The 15,859-nt window shown below is 43.9% G+C and overlaps 1 protein-coding gene across 1 annotated transcript in view; it reads right to left on the reverse strand.

Annotated features, from left to right (window-relative positions):
• The window catches only part of CA4 (carbonic anhydrase 4), a 36,307-nt gene extending 26,304 nt beyond the window's left edge, over positions 1–10,003 (reverse strand). Inside the window, exon 1 of the mRNA XM_073315411.1 lies at positions 9,925–10,003. Within this exon, the coding sequence (XP_073171512.1) occupies positions 9,925–9,982 (58 nt within the window). The 5' untranslated portion in view covers positions 9,983–10,003. The remainder of the gene's footprint in view (positions 1–9,924) is intronic.
• Between the last annotated feature and the right edge of the window lie 5,856 nt (positions 10,004–15,859).

Raw genomic sequence — 15,859 nt, forward strand, 5'->3', positions numbered from 1 at the left:
GGTGGCTGTTATGAGACCTGTAGTCTGCATAGAAGGACCTACATCTTGTAACAGATGAAGTCAGCTGAGGCTCAGAACAGCCAAGTGAACCATATTAGGCCCTTGTGCTACATTTTAGCTATCCCAGGGTCAAGCTGTGATGCAACACATACAGGATGTAACTCCATTCACTTCCTTGGTGTTTTATACCAGCGTGTATTGTGCCTCAGGGCCTCTTCTTCCTATACAAAGTTCAAGGTAGCAGCGTCCGTTAAACCCAGGGAGTCTTGTTTGTGCGTTTGGCAAATAAGTGCACACTTATCTCTGTTTCTACTCTGTCCAGTTTGTCGCTAGTTTCCTGACTAAAAGTATTTCTTGGCTCCCCTGCAGCCATGAAACAATACAGTTGTTTATTGTTTTGTTTTTTTTGTGAACATTATCATTTGTTTTAGCTACCACAGAAGGCACAGGGAAAGGGGCAGCTCCGTTTAGTTAGAACCCCACCCTCTGCTGTTTAACAGTTTAGTGGATAGCACGCTTGGCTGGGAATCAGAATACCTAGATTCTATTCCCAATCCTTGCCAGTGATCTACTATGTAGATCTTGTACAAGTCCCTTGACCTCTTTTTCATTAGTGTGCCCTCCTATAAAAGAGAGATATTAAATGAACTGTTTACCCATCTTTGTAAGGTGTCTGGAGATCTGTGGATGAAAAATGCTAAATGGTATTATCTATTCATTATTGTTAAACACACGGATTAAATCTCTGAGATTTGGAAAGCCTTTATGGCCCTAAGTGCCCTAAAGATTGAGATGCCTTTGTGATAGATAGTCCCTTACATAAAAAAATCACAACAGTATTCAGGTTACGCCCTGTCCCAAAGGACCAGCCACTTACCCCAGGACAGTTGCACGTTTGATCTCACAACAAAGACCACGCTTGTGGCCAATCCTATAATGATCTATCTAAAGATTTATTAACTAGGAAAAGGAAATAAGAGAATTGTATGCAAAGTTAAAGTAGGTAAACATACACACAAATGAGTTTTAAGTTTCAAAAGGCAATAGACACTTCTATAATAAGCAAGCTCTATAAGTCCCTTAGAGCTACTCCAGGCTAAACACTGGGGAATCTGTTTATGCCTCAAAAAATCTTGCCTTCAAGAATCCAAGCAGCACAGAGGTAGTTTCTTCTTGTCAGAAATTTTTATTTCCTTTCCCCTTTCTCTGAGCTACCAGCTCAGCTGATGGGAGGAAATCACTTGCACGTCACCTTTTCATGGGCAGGCTGGGGTGGCCATGGGGTGGGGAGAACAATCAACAAAGTCTTTTGTCCTCTGATGTTCCACAATAGTTTGTCTGGTGTCCATTGGCCTTCTCTACTGTGCAGGGCCTAACACCTTCTGTTGGAAGCCAGCATTTCACACTATTTCATATTACAGTGTTGTCTGGTGATTACACAGTTAGAGAGAATTGCAGTGTAAACACTCAAATATTACCTTACAATATGGGATACAGGTATTGTAAGTGAGATTAAAGCATATTTTTTTTTAACAATACTAACACCCAGGGGAGCTAGTCTACTTCCAGATATGAATATGTCAGTATCCAAGGGAGACATGGAGACCTTGGCATAAGCTGGTACCTGGTTTCCCAGCATCACAATCCTTCTTTTGATAGCTCTTAGTTTCCTAACATTACATTAGTCTTCCTGACGTTACGTTAAAAAAAATACTTAAACTGACCTATATGTTGTACTTCTGGTTACTGCTGTATTGTAACACTGGGGGGAAATTAATCCCTGGTGTACTCACCTGCAGCTTACAGCGGTACACCAGGAAGGAATTTGGCCCTTTAACTCTATTAGCAACGTTTTTGCATGCGGTGGCTTAGGGGTCAAAGTCACCCTCAGCATTAGTTGTGTTGGGCTAGCTTGTTTTAGGGGACAGGGGAAGGAAACCACTATCAGTTAACGTGCTGCTCATTTCAGGGAAGTTTTGGTTGTCAGCCTCGATGGGTAGACTCAGCCTCCAATATTTAACTTCTCGAGTGGTGTAGCTGTACCAGCTGGGGACAGAGATTTGTTCAACCAAGTGTCTCCAGTTCCCAGTATTTCTTCCCTTTGTATGATAATTTTATTCTTCACAGTCAGTGTAAGGTGCTGGCTTGTCCCCAGCTCATGGGGGACCCACTGCCACACCCACTCCTGCTTCCGGGCCAAATGCAAGAATCTTCCTTTTAACTGACCACTGCCTTCTGGGGCTCTTTCCCTGGAGGCACATTTCCCCCAGGCAGTTCCCTCTGCCGTGCCTCTTGGACTTCAGCAGCCCACCTTGGGAATTCTCCGCAGCTCCAGCTCCTCTTTCCTTATTGACAGCCTGGTTCTTCATTGCCACAGCTGCTGCTCTGCCCTCTTCAGTTGCCAAACTGGGAACACCTGTTTGAGCACAAGGAGCTGGACCTGTTCTTTTAAAAGGCATCAGTCACCCAGTGACAGAGAGCTATAATGCATGCCTTCCAGACCATTAAGAAGTGGGTGCCCAAGGAAAAATGTTCTCAAAATGGTGGAGCTTTACGTATAGTTATATAATAGGTCTATCTAGCTAATCATTATATATATAATTGTGACAAAACTCTGTCCTTGTCTCCGTGGGTCCCACATTTCCTGGAGGATTTCGCTAGCCTCAGAGGCTCACCATGACCCTGCACGTAATCCTTCTCTCTCTAGAGACAAGGGTTACAGTCTACTGAGCCATTTTCATCATAAGCCAGCGAGGGAGGTGAGGAGAAGTTATCCTTCCTTGCACAGTCTCTGTTGTCTTCCAGTCTCAGTGATTAATCAGGGGGCAAAGGTGGCTGGGGGGAGCCCAGGCCCACCCTCTACTCCGGGCTCTAGCCCAGGGACCCTAATAGTATCAGCTATGGTAGCTGACCTTTTAGAAACATAATACGTACAATTCCCTGGGCTACTTCCCCCACAGCAGCCCCCACTTCCTCAAGCTCCACTTCACCCTTACCTCAGGGCCTCCTTCTTTGTGCCTGATATGGTGTGTACTACCCAGCCTCTCTAACAGCACAACTACCTTCCACAGCTCCTGATGTGCACACCCACCTGACTAACTGGGAGGTTTTTAACTAGTTTCAGCCAGCCCCTGATTGGCTTCAGGTGTCCCAATCAACCTAGCCTTCTCCCTGCCTTCTGGAAAGTTCTTAATTGGCCCCAGGTGTCTTAATTGACCTGGAGCAGCTGCATTTCACTGATCCTGTTACCAGGGATTTGTTTAGCCTGGAGCTATCTCCCACTAGTTTTCTATGGCCATCTGGCCTTGCCCCATCACTATCCCCACATACACACCCATATGCTTATCTCATATGACTTATAAGAATTGTAAGCCCTTAACTCACTGCCAGGTGAAGAAAGAGAACCAAATTAGCTTGTCACTTTAGCGTGAAGGGAAGATTCTAACTTATAACTCTAAATGTTTCCCTTTCTGTTTTCCAGCCATAACCTATGATCTTGTCCCATCAATAAAATTCCTTTGTAATGATAAGCTATTGCGGTGAGGTTGGTTGTCTTATCAAAGAAGGAAGCTGGCGTTAAATAGATATGCAGGGCTAAGGTGAATCTTTCTTATCTTCCTTTATTTAAGGTAGTACTAGATAAAGTTTGGGAGCCCTATTCAATATGATTATGACTAACAAAAAAAAAAAAAGGAATAGAATTCTTTTGTAACATTTGCCTAGTTTTGCTGTTTTAGGTACATGTTGGTAACGTGCATAGAAATGTGAGTGAAAAATCTAATAAGGGGCCTCTGGGCATACTGTATCCTTTAAAAACAAAACATCCAGTAAAGTCAATATATGGAGAATGGCTATCGTTACTGACCAATCTCCCGCTCCAACTAAAAAAAAAAAAAAAAAAAAAAATCCCAAATACGTAGCCCAAAGCCTTGGACTTGTTTACTGGGAAGATGAACCTAATGCGACACATGCTGAAGGCCTGAACACTTGGGCTTCGTGAACAGTCAAAGGGAATGAGTTTCACATGCCCTTCTGCTTTCAGAATTTAGATCTAGGGACTGTGAGCAGAAGTGTCTCTGATTGCTATTGCTGTCATGAAATGAGCATATGCTCTCGCTGTTTTGAAATGACGCTTCCTATGAATGGTGTATCTGTCTGTCCAGGTGCTTGTCTTGCACCCTTTGCTGTAGCAGAGGGGAATAATCTTTGACGTGAAACTGGTGGGAAATGTCATTTTCCCCCCGGACTGGCTAATCGGATGGTCCCTTTCCTCCTGCAGGATGAGTGTACTGGATTGAAGAGCACTGGGGAGAAGCATGTAATAAACTGCACCTACACTGCTACGTGAGAGGGAGATGAACAGGGTGAGTGGATACAACATGCTGACCGTGCACTGTACTGACAACACAAAGGCCGATCCTTTAAAGAAGTTGAGGTATTAATGATGTTGACTCCGCTTTTTTACGAGAAGAAATTCTACCCAGTCATTAAATATTACCAGAGACAAAGTGAAAAGTAGGGGAAAACAACCTGCGAACTTTCAACTGTGATGCCCTTGGTTGCATTGGCACAGCAAAGAATGCACTCTCTTGCGATCCTTAGCCCCTTTATTGGCTGAGGAGCTAAAGCGTGTATCCAGCACGGGAGGACTTGTACTGGCCTATTGACTGTGGGGTCAGGCATCTGCTCTTGCACTATCAGCCGTATTCGTTGAGCGGTTAAAAAGACGTAAATGTTCCGGAGCTGCTGGTATGGCAGCAACTTGTTTCATACTGTGAGACAGGCTAAGGAACCGATCCTGTATAATCTTTTGAGCTCTTTACATTCGAAAAGTAATTCAGATTAAGGTACAGTGTGAATTTAAAGCACAATAGCTATTCCAGAATAACTCCATGTGTGGATATTCTTTCGGGAATCAGAGTACCTTATTTCTGTTTAGCTTGCTTATATCAATGAGTTGATTAATAAGATAAACAGGAACAAGGAACTCTGATTCCAGAATAAGAGCATCTGCACATGGAGTTGTTCATGAATAATTCCATGTGTGGACAACTCCTTAAAAAATGGGACTTGCAGGAGGCTTTGCAGAACCAGGCTCTGAATTCACTCCTGAAGTTTGATGGGGACTGGGGTATCCGGAAGATTATGTGCTTGGTATCCATGTGCTGTTGACCATACTGCTTTGAAATCCTTTTACAAGAAGACTGCTAAAGAGGGATATACAGTGGACTTATAAGAAGCTACGTTTTCTTCCTTCTCTGCCATATGTAATGAAGCCATGTCTGTCTGGCTGGAGGGTGTGTGGCTTGTAAAGGATTAAAACTGTTCAAGGTTTGTTTCATACAAGGCTATAATACCCTTTTGGACACCTCTGAAGAGGCTTCCTGCCATACTACCGGTAAGAACACACAAAACACTCTTTAATTAAAGAGCAATTGGGGCTTCTAACCCGCCATAGCCTATTACATTTCAATTCAGTACACTGAAAGTATATTCATTTAAAAGGCCATATTGTGCCTGAATATGTGGTACACCTGGTAATGACTGCAAGTGGGGACAGCTTCAGATACACCACGTAGCATATAGTGGTGTCTCCTGGTCTGCCACCAGTTAGGGTGTCTCATAAAAATGGAAGCGACTAAGTAAGAACAAACCGTCTAGGTCTCTGTCTCCGCAGTAGGAAGCACTTGAATGCCTGTGCTGCTTTGTTTTTATCTTTCGTTGGACTTTTAGCATTAAGAAGTGAATTAGACTGAAGTTGCTGCATTTCCATAGCCTCCAATCTTACTATAATCCTAAAGAGATGAATGAGTATGTCCTAAATTCCCCTCTATTCCTCCCCTCGTATTCCTCTTCTGTCTCTTTGCCATGCAGTCCGTCCACGCCTTTCTCTTGCTCACAGAAGCCCTCGGTTGTGGGCCAAATCCTCCATCCCAAGTGAGGTACGCTCCTGCCTATTCTGTGGGCTTGTCCAAAGCTCAGTTATTACTCCCTTATTAACCGCTCTTATTAGTTTAATGATTAATTGCAGGATTGATGTTTAATCAGAGGGTTGATGTGTTAATATTTTTACAGGACTTTGATGCTGTAAAGCACTATATAAATGTTAAATATTCTCATTGTCACAGCATAGATTGTGGGGCTATCAGTTCCTATGATGACTGAAGCCTGCGTTTCAGGCTTACAGGGCCAGGAGAAGAATAGTGAGGACAGAAAAATATTGGGCTGAGCATCTCCGGTTCTTGGCACATGCTCAGTAACCTGCAGCACGTAGTATTTCCTTCCTTCATGCTTACACTGGGTCTGTTGAGTAAGAGTTTGTCACGCTGTAGCTATGTATGAATGTTCGCAGGCCAACTCAGATAAGGCTTTACGAGTGTGCTGGCAGCCGCTCACTGAATGCTTACAAGGAAGAAAGAAAAGGAAGCACCAAAGAACCTATCCTGCTTAAGGATATAAACTTAAGATCAAAAGTCTGCCTGTGTTGTTGTCATAAATATCAAGGGAAGGGTAAACACCTTTAAAATCCCTGCTGGCCAGAGGAAAAACCCTCTCACCTGTAAAGGGTTAAGAAGCTAGGGTAACCTCGCTGGCACCTGACCAAAATGACCAATGAGGAGACAAGATACTTTCAAAGCTGGAGGGGGGAGAAACAAAGGGTCTCTTTGTCTGTGTGATGTTTTTGCCAAGAACAGAAAAGGAATGGAGTCTTAGAACTTAGTAAGTAATCTAGCTAGAAATGTGTTAGATTCTTTTGTTTAAATGGCTGATAAAATAAGCTGTGCTGTGTATATTCCTGTTTTTGTGTCTTTTTGTAACTTAAGGGTTTGCCTAGAGGGATTCTCTGTTTTGAATCTGATGACCCTGTAAGGTATTTACCATCCTGATTTTACAGAGGTGATTCTTTTACTTTTTCTTCAATTAAAATTCTTCTTTTAAGAACCTGATTGCTTTTTCATTGTTCTTAAGATCCAAGGATTTGGGTCTGTGTTCACCTATGCAAATTGGTGAGGATTTTTATCAAGCCTTCCCCAGGAAAGGGGGTGTAGGGTTTGGGAGGATTGGGGGGGGGGGCGGGGGAAGACATTTCCAAGCGGGCTCTTTCCTTGTTAGACGCTTGGTGGTGGCAGCAATAAAGTCCAAGGCCAAAGGTAAAATAGTTTTTACCTTGGAGAAGTTTTAACCTAAGCTGGTAAAAATAAGCTTAGGGGGTTTTCATGCAGGTCCCCACATCTGTACCCTAGAGTTCAGAGTGGGGAAGGAACCTTGACAGTTGTAATGGCCAAGGTAACTACTGGGAGAAGATCATGTTTTTGATAACTTGTTAGTGATATTTAATCTTGTGTTGGATGGTGAGGATAGGCAGGGAGGCGATCAGCGATTTCTTTCCTCCTTGGCTCTCCAGTACTAACCTGTCTTTGTGTTCTTTTCGTGTACCTCTCACTCTCCTTAGTTTTACATTAAATCTTAAGGTGACAGTGTCATGGTTCTGCCATCTTGGAGCTGGGTATGAAATATTAAAGTGTGTTTGTAAAGAGTTCTTGCCCCAGTAAGTGGAAATGGAAAAAGTTAAAGAATTCTTATGCCTTTATTTGTTCTGTTCTGTTTTATTTTTTTTGTTCTTGCAACTCTGCATTGCTATGAACAGCACATACTTTGCCTTTGCATGGCCCAGAGAGACATAAGGCTAGAATTTCGTGCAGACCCCGTCAGTGCCAATGTACGTTACAAAGTTTTACCTCCATGAGAATCAAAAATACATAAAGTAGAAGTACAGAAAATGAAAGGAACAAGGTCTGCCATATGTGTATCCTTTGAAGTTCCAGAAACTAATAGTTTGGGGTGGTAAATCTGTAAATCCTGTTCAGTGCTCAAGGGGAATGTGAGAACGCTCCAAGGTCCCTGCTAATATGCCCTGGGGAGAAATTATTTCCCTATCCCCACTTTGGCAGGTGTATCCCTGTTCCATAACATCTGGACCATAATGTGCTAACAATGGTGATGGCACTACAGATGGTTTTAAGCAATCCTCTCTCAAAAGGTTTGAATGTCTCTGTTGGAGCTGCCCAGATCTCACACGGATCTGTCATGTTCAGTCTTGCCCCTACCAGTGATCCCCAGGAGGCACTGAAATGGGATGCTTTGGGGGCACATTATGCTGCTGTTGATGATGGAATAACAATAGATATGTAGGAGCCGATTAACATCATTAAATTATTTCTGATGTTTCATGAGATGCTACCATACTGAGAGACAACATGGCCCAGGTTAGGATGTTTGCCGGAGAGTTAGGACTTCTGCATTTTATTCTTGGATCTGCTCCTGGCTTCTGGTTGACCTAGGGAAAGTTGCTTCAGTTCTGTGCCTCAGTTTTCCCATTGATAAAATGGGGATAATACTTAATGTACCTACTCTATAAAGCACTTTAAGATATATGCATGAAAAGAGCTTGGTGGTGGTGATGTTATTATTCTCTTACCAAAGGTCAAGGCTTCCTACAACTTGAGGTCCCCAAGCTATGGTCCCATCAAACCTGCTTTTAATTCAGCTCTGATCACTCATGTTTAGGGAGAACCCCTAAAAGTATAAACAGAGCCCTAGTAACTTAAGCTCTGTCTTGTGAATACAGCAAACTGTTATAGATTGTCTCTTATTTAAAAGCACAAACCTCTTTTATAAAAACAGCCCACCAAGAGTGCAGTCAGAGAGATGTGTGTTAGTAGCTGTGGGCTTTGAACCAAGTGGGAGATATATTAGTTGCTGAATACTTTGAAAAGCAGAGGCTTGTTGTGCATGTGCATCTGTACTAGATGTGGATGGGGAAGTTTATAGGAAGGAGGTTATTGGAAGTCTTAAGTGACAGAAGAGCCACACTGGTCAGATTGAGCAGCTGCAACTGTATTGCAATGTCATTCTCAAAGGATGGATGAGGAAAAGGGTAAATTACTGGATTGTTGATTTGGAGAATTAAAAAACCCCTCGCTGGGGTTAAACTCCTCCGTTTCAGTAGTGTTCTGTTCAGGTTTTAACACTGTCCTCATCACGTTCAACGTTTGCTGCTTTCAACTACTTTTGCCAGTGGATCTTGAGATGGGTTATCTTGTTGAAAGCTGCATCCCTTTCACAAACTCTCAGACACAGGGCAGCAATACATTAGATGCATCTGATAATACTGAATCTTTTTTCTTAATGATGCAGCCTGCTCCTTTTTAGGACAAAAACTCTCAGAGCCTTCATCGCTACTTAAGGACTGTTGTGTTTATTTTTAACTTTGATATTTACATGGGGAAGGATATTATTGAATAGTACTGCATTCCTGATCCAATATAAGCGTACAAAAGCCATCTGAAATTTTTGCAGTGCTGATGATAGATCATTATCTGGTATTAACACAGTCATCATCAGTGGATAGCAAAAATTTAATTAAAGAAAGAAAGAGAACTATAAATGTCTGTTAGTTTTTAAACAAATATATGGCTCTATCAGGCTAAAGTAGCATAAGACAAAGAACCTGAATTCTTTCATTTCTTACATTATTTCTTAGCATTATTAGAAGAAAAATAAAATAATTAGGCTACCTATAGTTGTATGCCATTTAAATCAGCATAGTACATAGGCAAAGAAAATACATTTTTACGGAATCTTTGACATTTATAATTACATATAGAGGTAAAGTAAAACCTGATGGATTTTCTTGGGGTGAAAAAATACTGTAACCATAAAGGTAAAATAAAACAGTCAGAATAAATCCACTTGTGATACCAACCCATAAATGACCTGAGAGAGAAACAAACAAATACCTCAGATTTATCATATAGAAGGATTAAAGAGTTTGAACAGAATTCAGTGGTATTCAAAATTCAAATAATCAAATATGAATAACCTTGATACCCAGGGGTGGGAAGAACAGCATGGTCTTCTTACCTTCTGTTGCTGTCTTGGCAGTGTGCAGAGAGAGCAGAACAAGAAAAATCAATTCCATTATCTATCTCCTATTCTAGATAAGATGAGTGAGGAGGCTAGAATCAATTAGGATGTGATCATATTTCTGCTCTGGGAGTTTTTATACAGGAGTAAGTAGTCGTGGTCAGTCCTGATAGCTGTAGTCAGGAAGGTGAACTCCTCCCCTTTCTAATTTCTCCAGGTATACCCTACTCCTGATTTGATTTAATTTATTAATTTCTCCCAAAACTGGAATTGTAGAAGGGGTGAGATTTTCCAGCACTAAATAAGTGTCTGGGGCTAAATGACAGATATTTTACTGACTGGGCAGATATCTTGTAGCCGATTAGTTTAGTGTTTCATTTCTATCCACTGAAAAATAGCAGCTTCTCTGATAGTGCACATGACCTTCAGATTAAGTGAGAGTATGTCCATTATGGTCAGTGCTTTGTAAAAATAAGAAGCTACTCAGACTTGTAGCAGGGTTAGAGACTGAAAAAGCAGGATCTCTTTGTGCAATTACAGTCAATGTTTTATCAAGTGCCATATGGCTTTCATGCATTTTGCCAGGCACCTTATGTGTGTGTGTAGTTTTAACTTGCTACAGTTAAATGAGAGCGAAACTTTTTCATCCAATGCTCCTTTAACTATAAAAAAGTGACGCAACTCTTCTGATTGCTGTGCTGTGCCATGCGATGCAGGTTCTTATACTGCCTCATCCCTGTAATATTGGAGTGCACTGATTCAAGGTGCCTGATTCACAGACAGGCTTTATGCTCTGCCAGTAGAGGTGTGATGAACAAGTCTACTAGCAAGCAGCATTTCCTTTCATACAGTGTATCTATTCAAACTGTATTGTATGCATCTGAGTTAGGGCCAGGTTATGACCCAGCCATGCATGAAAATAAAGGGGTAAAGGAGAGAAGATCCTTCCTGTGGCCATGTTAGTGCACTGTACGTCCTGGCTTGGATAGAAAGAGAAGAGTTGGAGTTGTCTGCCTGCTGCTTGCTCCATCAAACAGAAGTATAGGGAGCAGCTGGAGATGAGTATGCTGGGGCTCTGAGTCTTAAAGTGCCATCCATCAGAACTGAGCTGGTTTGAAGGGAAAAGCAAGGGTTACCCAGTAAATGTCTGCAATAATTTCTCCCCACGCACCTCCCAGTGCAATTACTTGACCCAGCATCACCTCGTATGAACGGAGCCTTTACACTGGAAGCCCCTGGTGCAGGGATCCTCTGTGTGCAGGTACATAGTAAACAACAATAATGGGCCAGATCCTGCAGACTCTTCTAAGTCTGTACTTGGGCAGATCTCCCTTTGCTTTCAGTTGGTGTCTTTCCTGAATAAGGTTTGGGGCCAATAATAACAATTTAATATCTCCCAGCTGATCTGTGATGCGCTGGCCTTTGTTTTCCCCCCAAGAGATGATGACTATAAATAAAGTTGTAACAATGAAGAGTTGCTATTTTTCCATCCTGGATTGGGTAGATTTAGAAACATGAATGGACAATAATGAACCTAGCACCTGGTGCTGAGCTGAATTGTTACTGCAGTAACAATAACAAAGGGGTTGGGGTGGGGGGTTGTTGGAGTTTAGAACTTCCTAATTTGGCAGCCTCTGTGGAGTTTTCCAAGCTAAGCACGTAGTCAGAGATGGGGGCGTCGGAGGGAGGGAGGGAATGGGTCGGTGTCAAGCGGAGGCCTTGAAGGTTGTGTTTATCTTTGAAAACTCGTGGCGAACGGGGGAAGTCCCGGATGACTGGAAAAAGGCTAATGTAGTGCCAATCTTTAAAAAAGGGAAGAAGGAGGATCCTGGGAACTACAGGCCAGTCAGCCTCACCTCAGTCCCTGGAAAAATCATGGAGCAGGTTCTCAAAGAATCAATCCTGAAGCACTTACATGAGCGGAAAGTGATCAGGAACAGTCAGCATGGATTCACCAAGGGAAGGTCATGCCTGACTAATCTACTCGCCTTCTATGATGAGATTACTGGTTCTGTGGATGAAGGGAAAGCAGTGGATGTATTGTTTCTTGACTTTAGCAAAGCTTTTGACACGGTCTCCCACAGTATTCTTGTCAGCAAGTTAAAGAAGTACGGGCTGGACGAATGCACTATAAGGTGGGTAGAAAGTTGGCTAGATTATCGGGCTCAACGGGTAGTGATCAATGACTCCATGTCTAGTTGGCAGCCGGTGTCAAGTGGAGTGCCCCAGGGGTCGGTCCTGGGGCCGGTTTTGTTCAATATCTTCATAAATGATCTGGAGGATGGTGTGGATTGCACTCTCGGCGAATTTGCGGATGATACTAAACTGGGAGGAGTGGTAGATACGCTGGAGGGCAGGGATAGGATACAGAGGGACCTAGACAAATTGGAGGTTTGGGCCAAAAGAAATCTGATGAGGTTCAATAAGGATAAGTGCAGGGTCCTGCACTTAGGACAGAAGAACCCAATGCACAGCTACAGACTAGGGACCGAATGGCTAGGCAGCAGTTCTGCGGAAAAGGACCTAGGGGTGACAGTAGACGAGAAGCTGGATATGAGTCAGCAGTGTGCCCTTGTTGCCAAGAAAGCCAATGGCATTTTGGGATGTATAAGTAGGGACATAGCGAGCAGATCGAGGGACATGATCGTCCCCCTCTATTCGACATTGGTGAGGCCTCATCTGGAGTACTGTGTCCAGTTTTGGGCCCCACACTACAAGAAGGATGTGGATAAATTGGAGAGAGTCCAGCGAAGGGCAACAAAAATTATTAGGGGTCTGGAACACATGACTTATGAGGAGAGGCTGAGGGAACTGGGATTGTTTAGTCTGCAGAAGAGAAGATTGAGGGGGGATTTGATAGCTGCTTTCAACTACCTGAGAGGTGGTTCCAGAGAGGATGGTTCTAGACTATTCTCAGTGGTAGAAGAGGACAGGACAAGGAGTAATGTCTAAGTTGCTGTGGGGGAGGTTTAGGTTGGATATTAGGAAAAGCTTTTTCACTAGGAGGGTGGTGAAACACTGGAATGCGTTACCTAGGGAGGTGGTAGAATCTCCTTCCTTCGAAGTTTTTAAGGTCAGGCTTGACAAAGCCTTGGCTGGGATGATTTAATTGGGGATTGGTTCTGATTTGAGCAGGGGGTTGGACTAGATGACCTCCTGAGGTCCCTTCCAACCCTGATATTCTATGATTCTATGATTGTGCACCAAAGTTTGTTCGAGCTCTTTTCAGTTGTACTAGGTGCAGATATAAGGTCTTTGGTGGGGAAGAGGGCGGTGGCTCCTCCAGAACAATTTCCTCTCACTGGTCTGGTTGCACTCCCTGAAAGCCAAGAGCTTAATTCCACACTTCATATACGTCATCCTTATTTAGGACCAAAGAATCAGGTTGAGAAACTTTGGCCTTCAAATCGGACTCTTTCTTTTTTCCTGTATACCCATGTTCATCCTCTCGTTATTATTTAATTTACATTACAGTAGTGCTTAGGGTATGTATACCCTGCAGCAGGGAGCAAGCTTCCCAACACAGGTAGACGGGCTCACACTGGATCAGCTTGAGCTAGCATTGCTAACAATAGCAGTGTGGACATCATGGCTCCGGTGGAGAGACAAGCTAGCCACCCAGGTTCAGACCCAGGAAGTTGGGTGGGCTTTTAGTGAGCTAGCTCCAGCTGAGCAAGCACAAGTCTGTCTACCTGGGCTGGGACCCTTGCTCCTAGCTGCAGTGTAATGTACTCTTAGAGGCCCCATTTTGTGCTAGGTGCTGTACATACATATAGTCCCTGCCCCATAGAGCTTACAGTCTAAATAGAGAAGATAGCTAGAGGGCAGGAGAAATGAAGTATTGTGATGGGGGAATTTAGGCATAGAGAGACTCAGTGTCTTATCCAGTGTCACACAAGAAGTCTGTGGCTGAGTTGGAAAATGAATCCAGGTCTCCTGACCTTTAACCCCAAGGCCATTCATCCCCTTCCATAGCTGTTCCTCCACAGAATATTTTGCAGTGGTTTCCTTGGCCATGGGTGGGCTAAGAACTGGGGACATTCAGAACAGTGGGATCCCCCCACACTTTGTGGTCTCTCTCTGCAGAGATTCTCCTTACCCCAAACCCTGGCCTCAGAAAACATTTTAAGTTCTCCCAGTCCAGACTAGCCCTTCCACTCTTTTGTGAACCCCTACAAGCCAGAGGTAAACCCTGTATTGCCTGGTAACCTGAGCAGCAAGCATCCTAAAAGGTATGCCATCATGCTTGGCGCTCGGCAGCAAAGACTTCTGGGGATCTCCTGCCGGGGCTTGGATCCTGGCCTCCAAGAGATCTGACCTTCGCCAGCCACTCCCCACAATGCTTCAAAGGATGTGCTGCAAGAATTGATGTGATCCTTTTTGTAACGTTCCTGAGGACTGTTTGCATATGACTAAGCCAGTCTGTTTCTGCAGAAGCCTGGAGACAGGAAGTAAAAGCAGTTTGCATCCTCTCCAGATGAATGGCTGGAGGCCTCTTGGATATCTGAGGAAAGCAGCCAAGGGAGGATTAAAGCAGGATCCTTTGGATCAGAGTACCATGGCTGGGGGGTGGTGGGGGGGGACACCAGATGGAACAGAGGCAGAGTAGCGGGCCACAGGCACCGTGCTCAGCGTATTGCCTCCAGTCAGCTACCTGCTTTGGTCAGCACCTGTCTCACTTCGGATGGAGATCAGAGAGCAGGAGAATGACATGAGTCCATCTGGGGAGGCTGGGGGCATTTAGAGGGACTAAGAATGCTGGAGGATTGACCCTTGATCAACTAGGGGCTCTCCAGTTGGGAAACCCGCCCTCAAGAATGAGAGAACGTGTGGGGTTGCTCCTGATTACACTGTGTGAAGGTTTTCTGCCTACGGGCTGGGAAAGCTGGAATATCTCTACCAGTAGGTGCAGGAAAACCTGGAGAGATCCAAGCTCCCAAGGCATCTTCTCTCTCCATTGAGTTAGCTCTGATCCTTCCCAGCAAGTCTGCTCTGCCATGCGGCTGCAGCCACAGTGCTCATTCTGGGGTGAGGAAGGCTGGCAAACAGTTCCTTCCAGACAGTGCATTGATCTGCTGAAAGGTGATGCTGGTTGAGTGTCCCCTTGCTGGTTTGAAACAAGACCTTTCCAAATTTGCTCATGAACTTGGTCGGGGGGTTTTGTCTGATAGTTTATTTTTTAAGGGAAGTGAATTTTTAGTGCTGGTGGAATGTGCCAAATTGACTTCCCTAGAGACTGAAGTCCTCTGTCTACAGACACGGGTACAGCATAGGTGGTGGCAGTAAAAGGCCACACAGCCCCATGGCTGCACCTTAACCCTCTCCTCGCAATCTTAGATGGCCAACAGATGTGCCAGTTTTGGAGCTTGCTTTTGCACTATGGACATGCCTTCTCCAAGAACAGAACTAAGACCCGTTAACCACCCAACCAGTTTGACGAGCCTCTGCCAGATTTGAACAGGTGATGAACATTAACAGCAGAGCCCTTTTCACTGTGGTGTGGGGAACTTATCCCAGTAACAGATCATTGTAGGTGGGGCATCCAGAGAGATTTGCAGGGCTTCTTGAGCCTTTTGGCTCAGTTCTTGTGTTACCTGCTTACTATCTGTTTTGTGTTATATCTGAGAACTGTATGCGGCATTATGTGCTCCAGTAAGTCTTTACCATCAACTATTGTGACTCTGTACCCACCTTCATGCAGTCTTTCTGGTCTACGGCATGACTGTGTGTGTATGAGTATGTGATGTTTCCGTCTCATAGGTAATGAGAGAGTTGTAACAGAAAACTTCTCCTTTAACTCAGGTGTTAGATTGTTTTGGTTTTTTTTTAAACTAAAGGACAATGGCTGCTACTCCTAGCCCTCAGGTGTGTGCAGGTGGTTTATCTAGGCATTGTGTTGGCCTTTTACAGTACATGGATTTGTTACACTGCT

The sequence above is a fragment of the Lepidochelys kempii genome, chromosome 17 (genome assembly GCF_965140265.1).
Source record: "Lepidochelys kempii isolate rLepKem1 chromosome 17, rLepKem1.hap2, whole genome shotgun sequence".
NCBI classification, from domain to species: Eukaryota; Metazoa; Chordata; order Testudines; family Cheloniidae; genus Lepidochelys; species Lepidochelys kempii.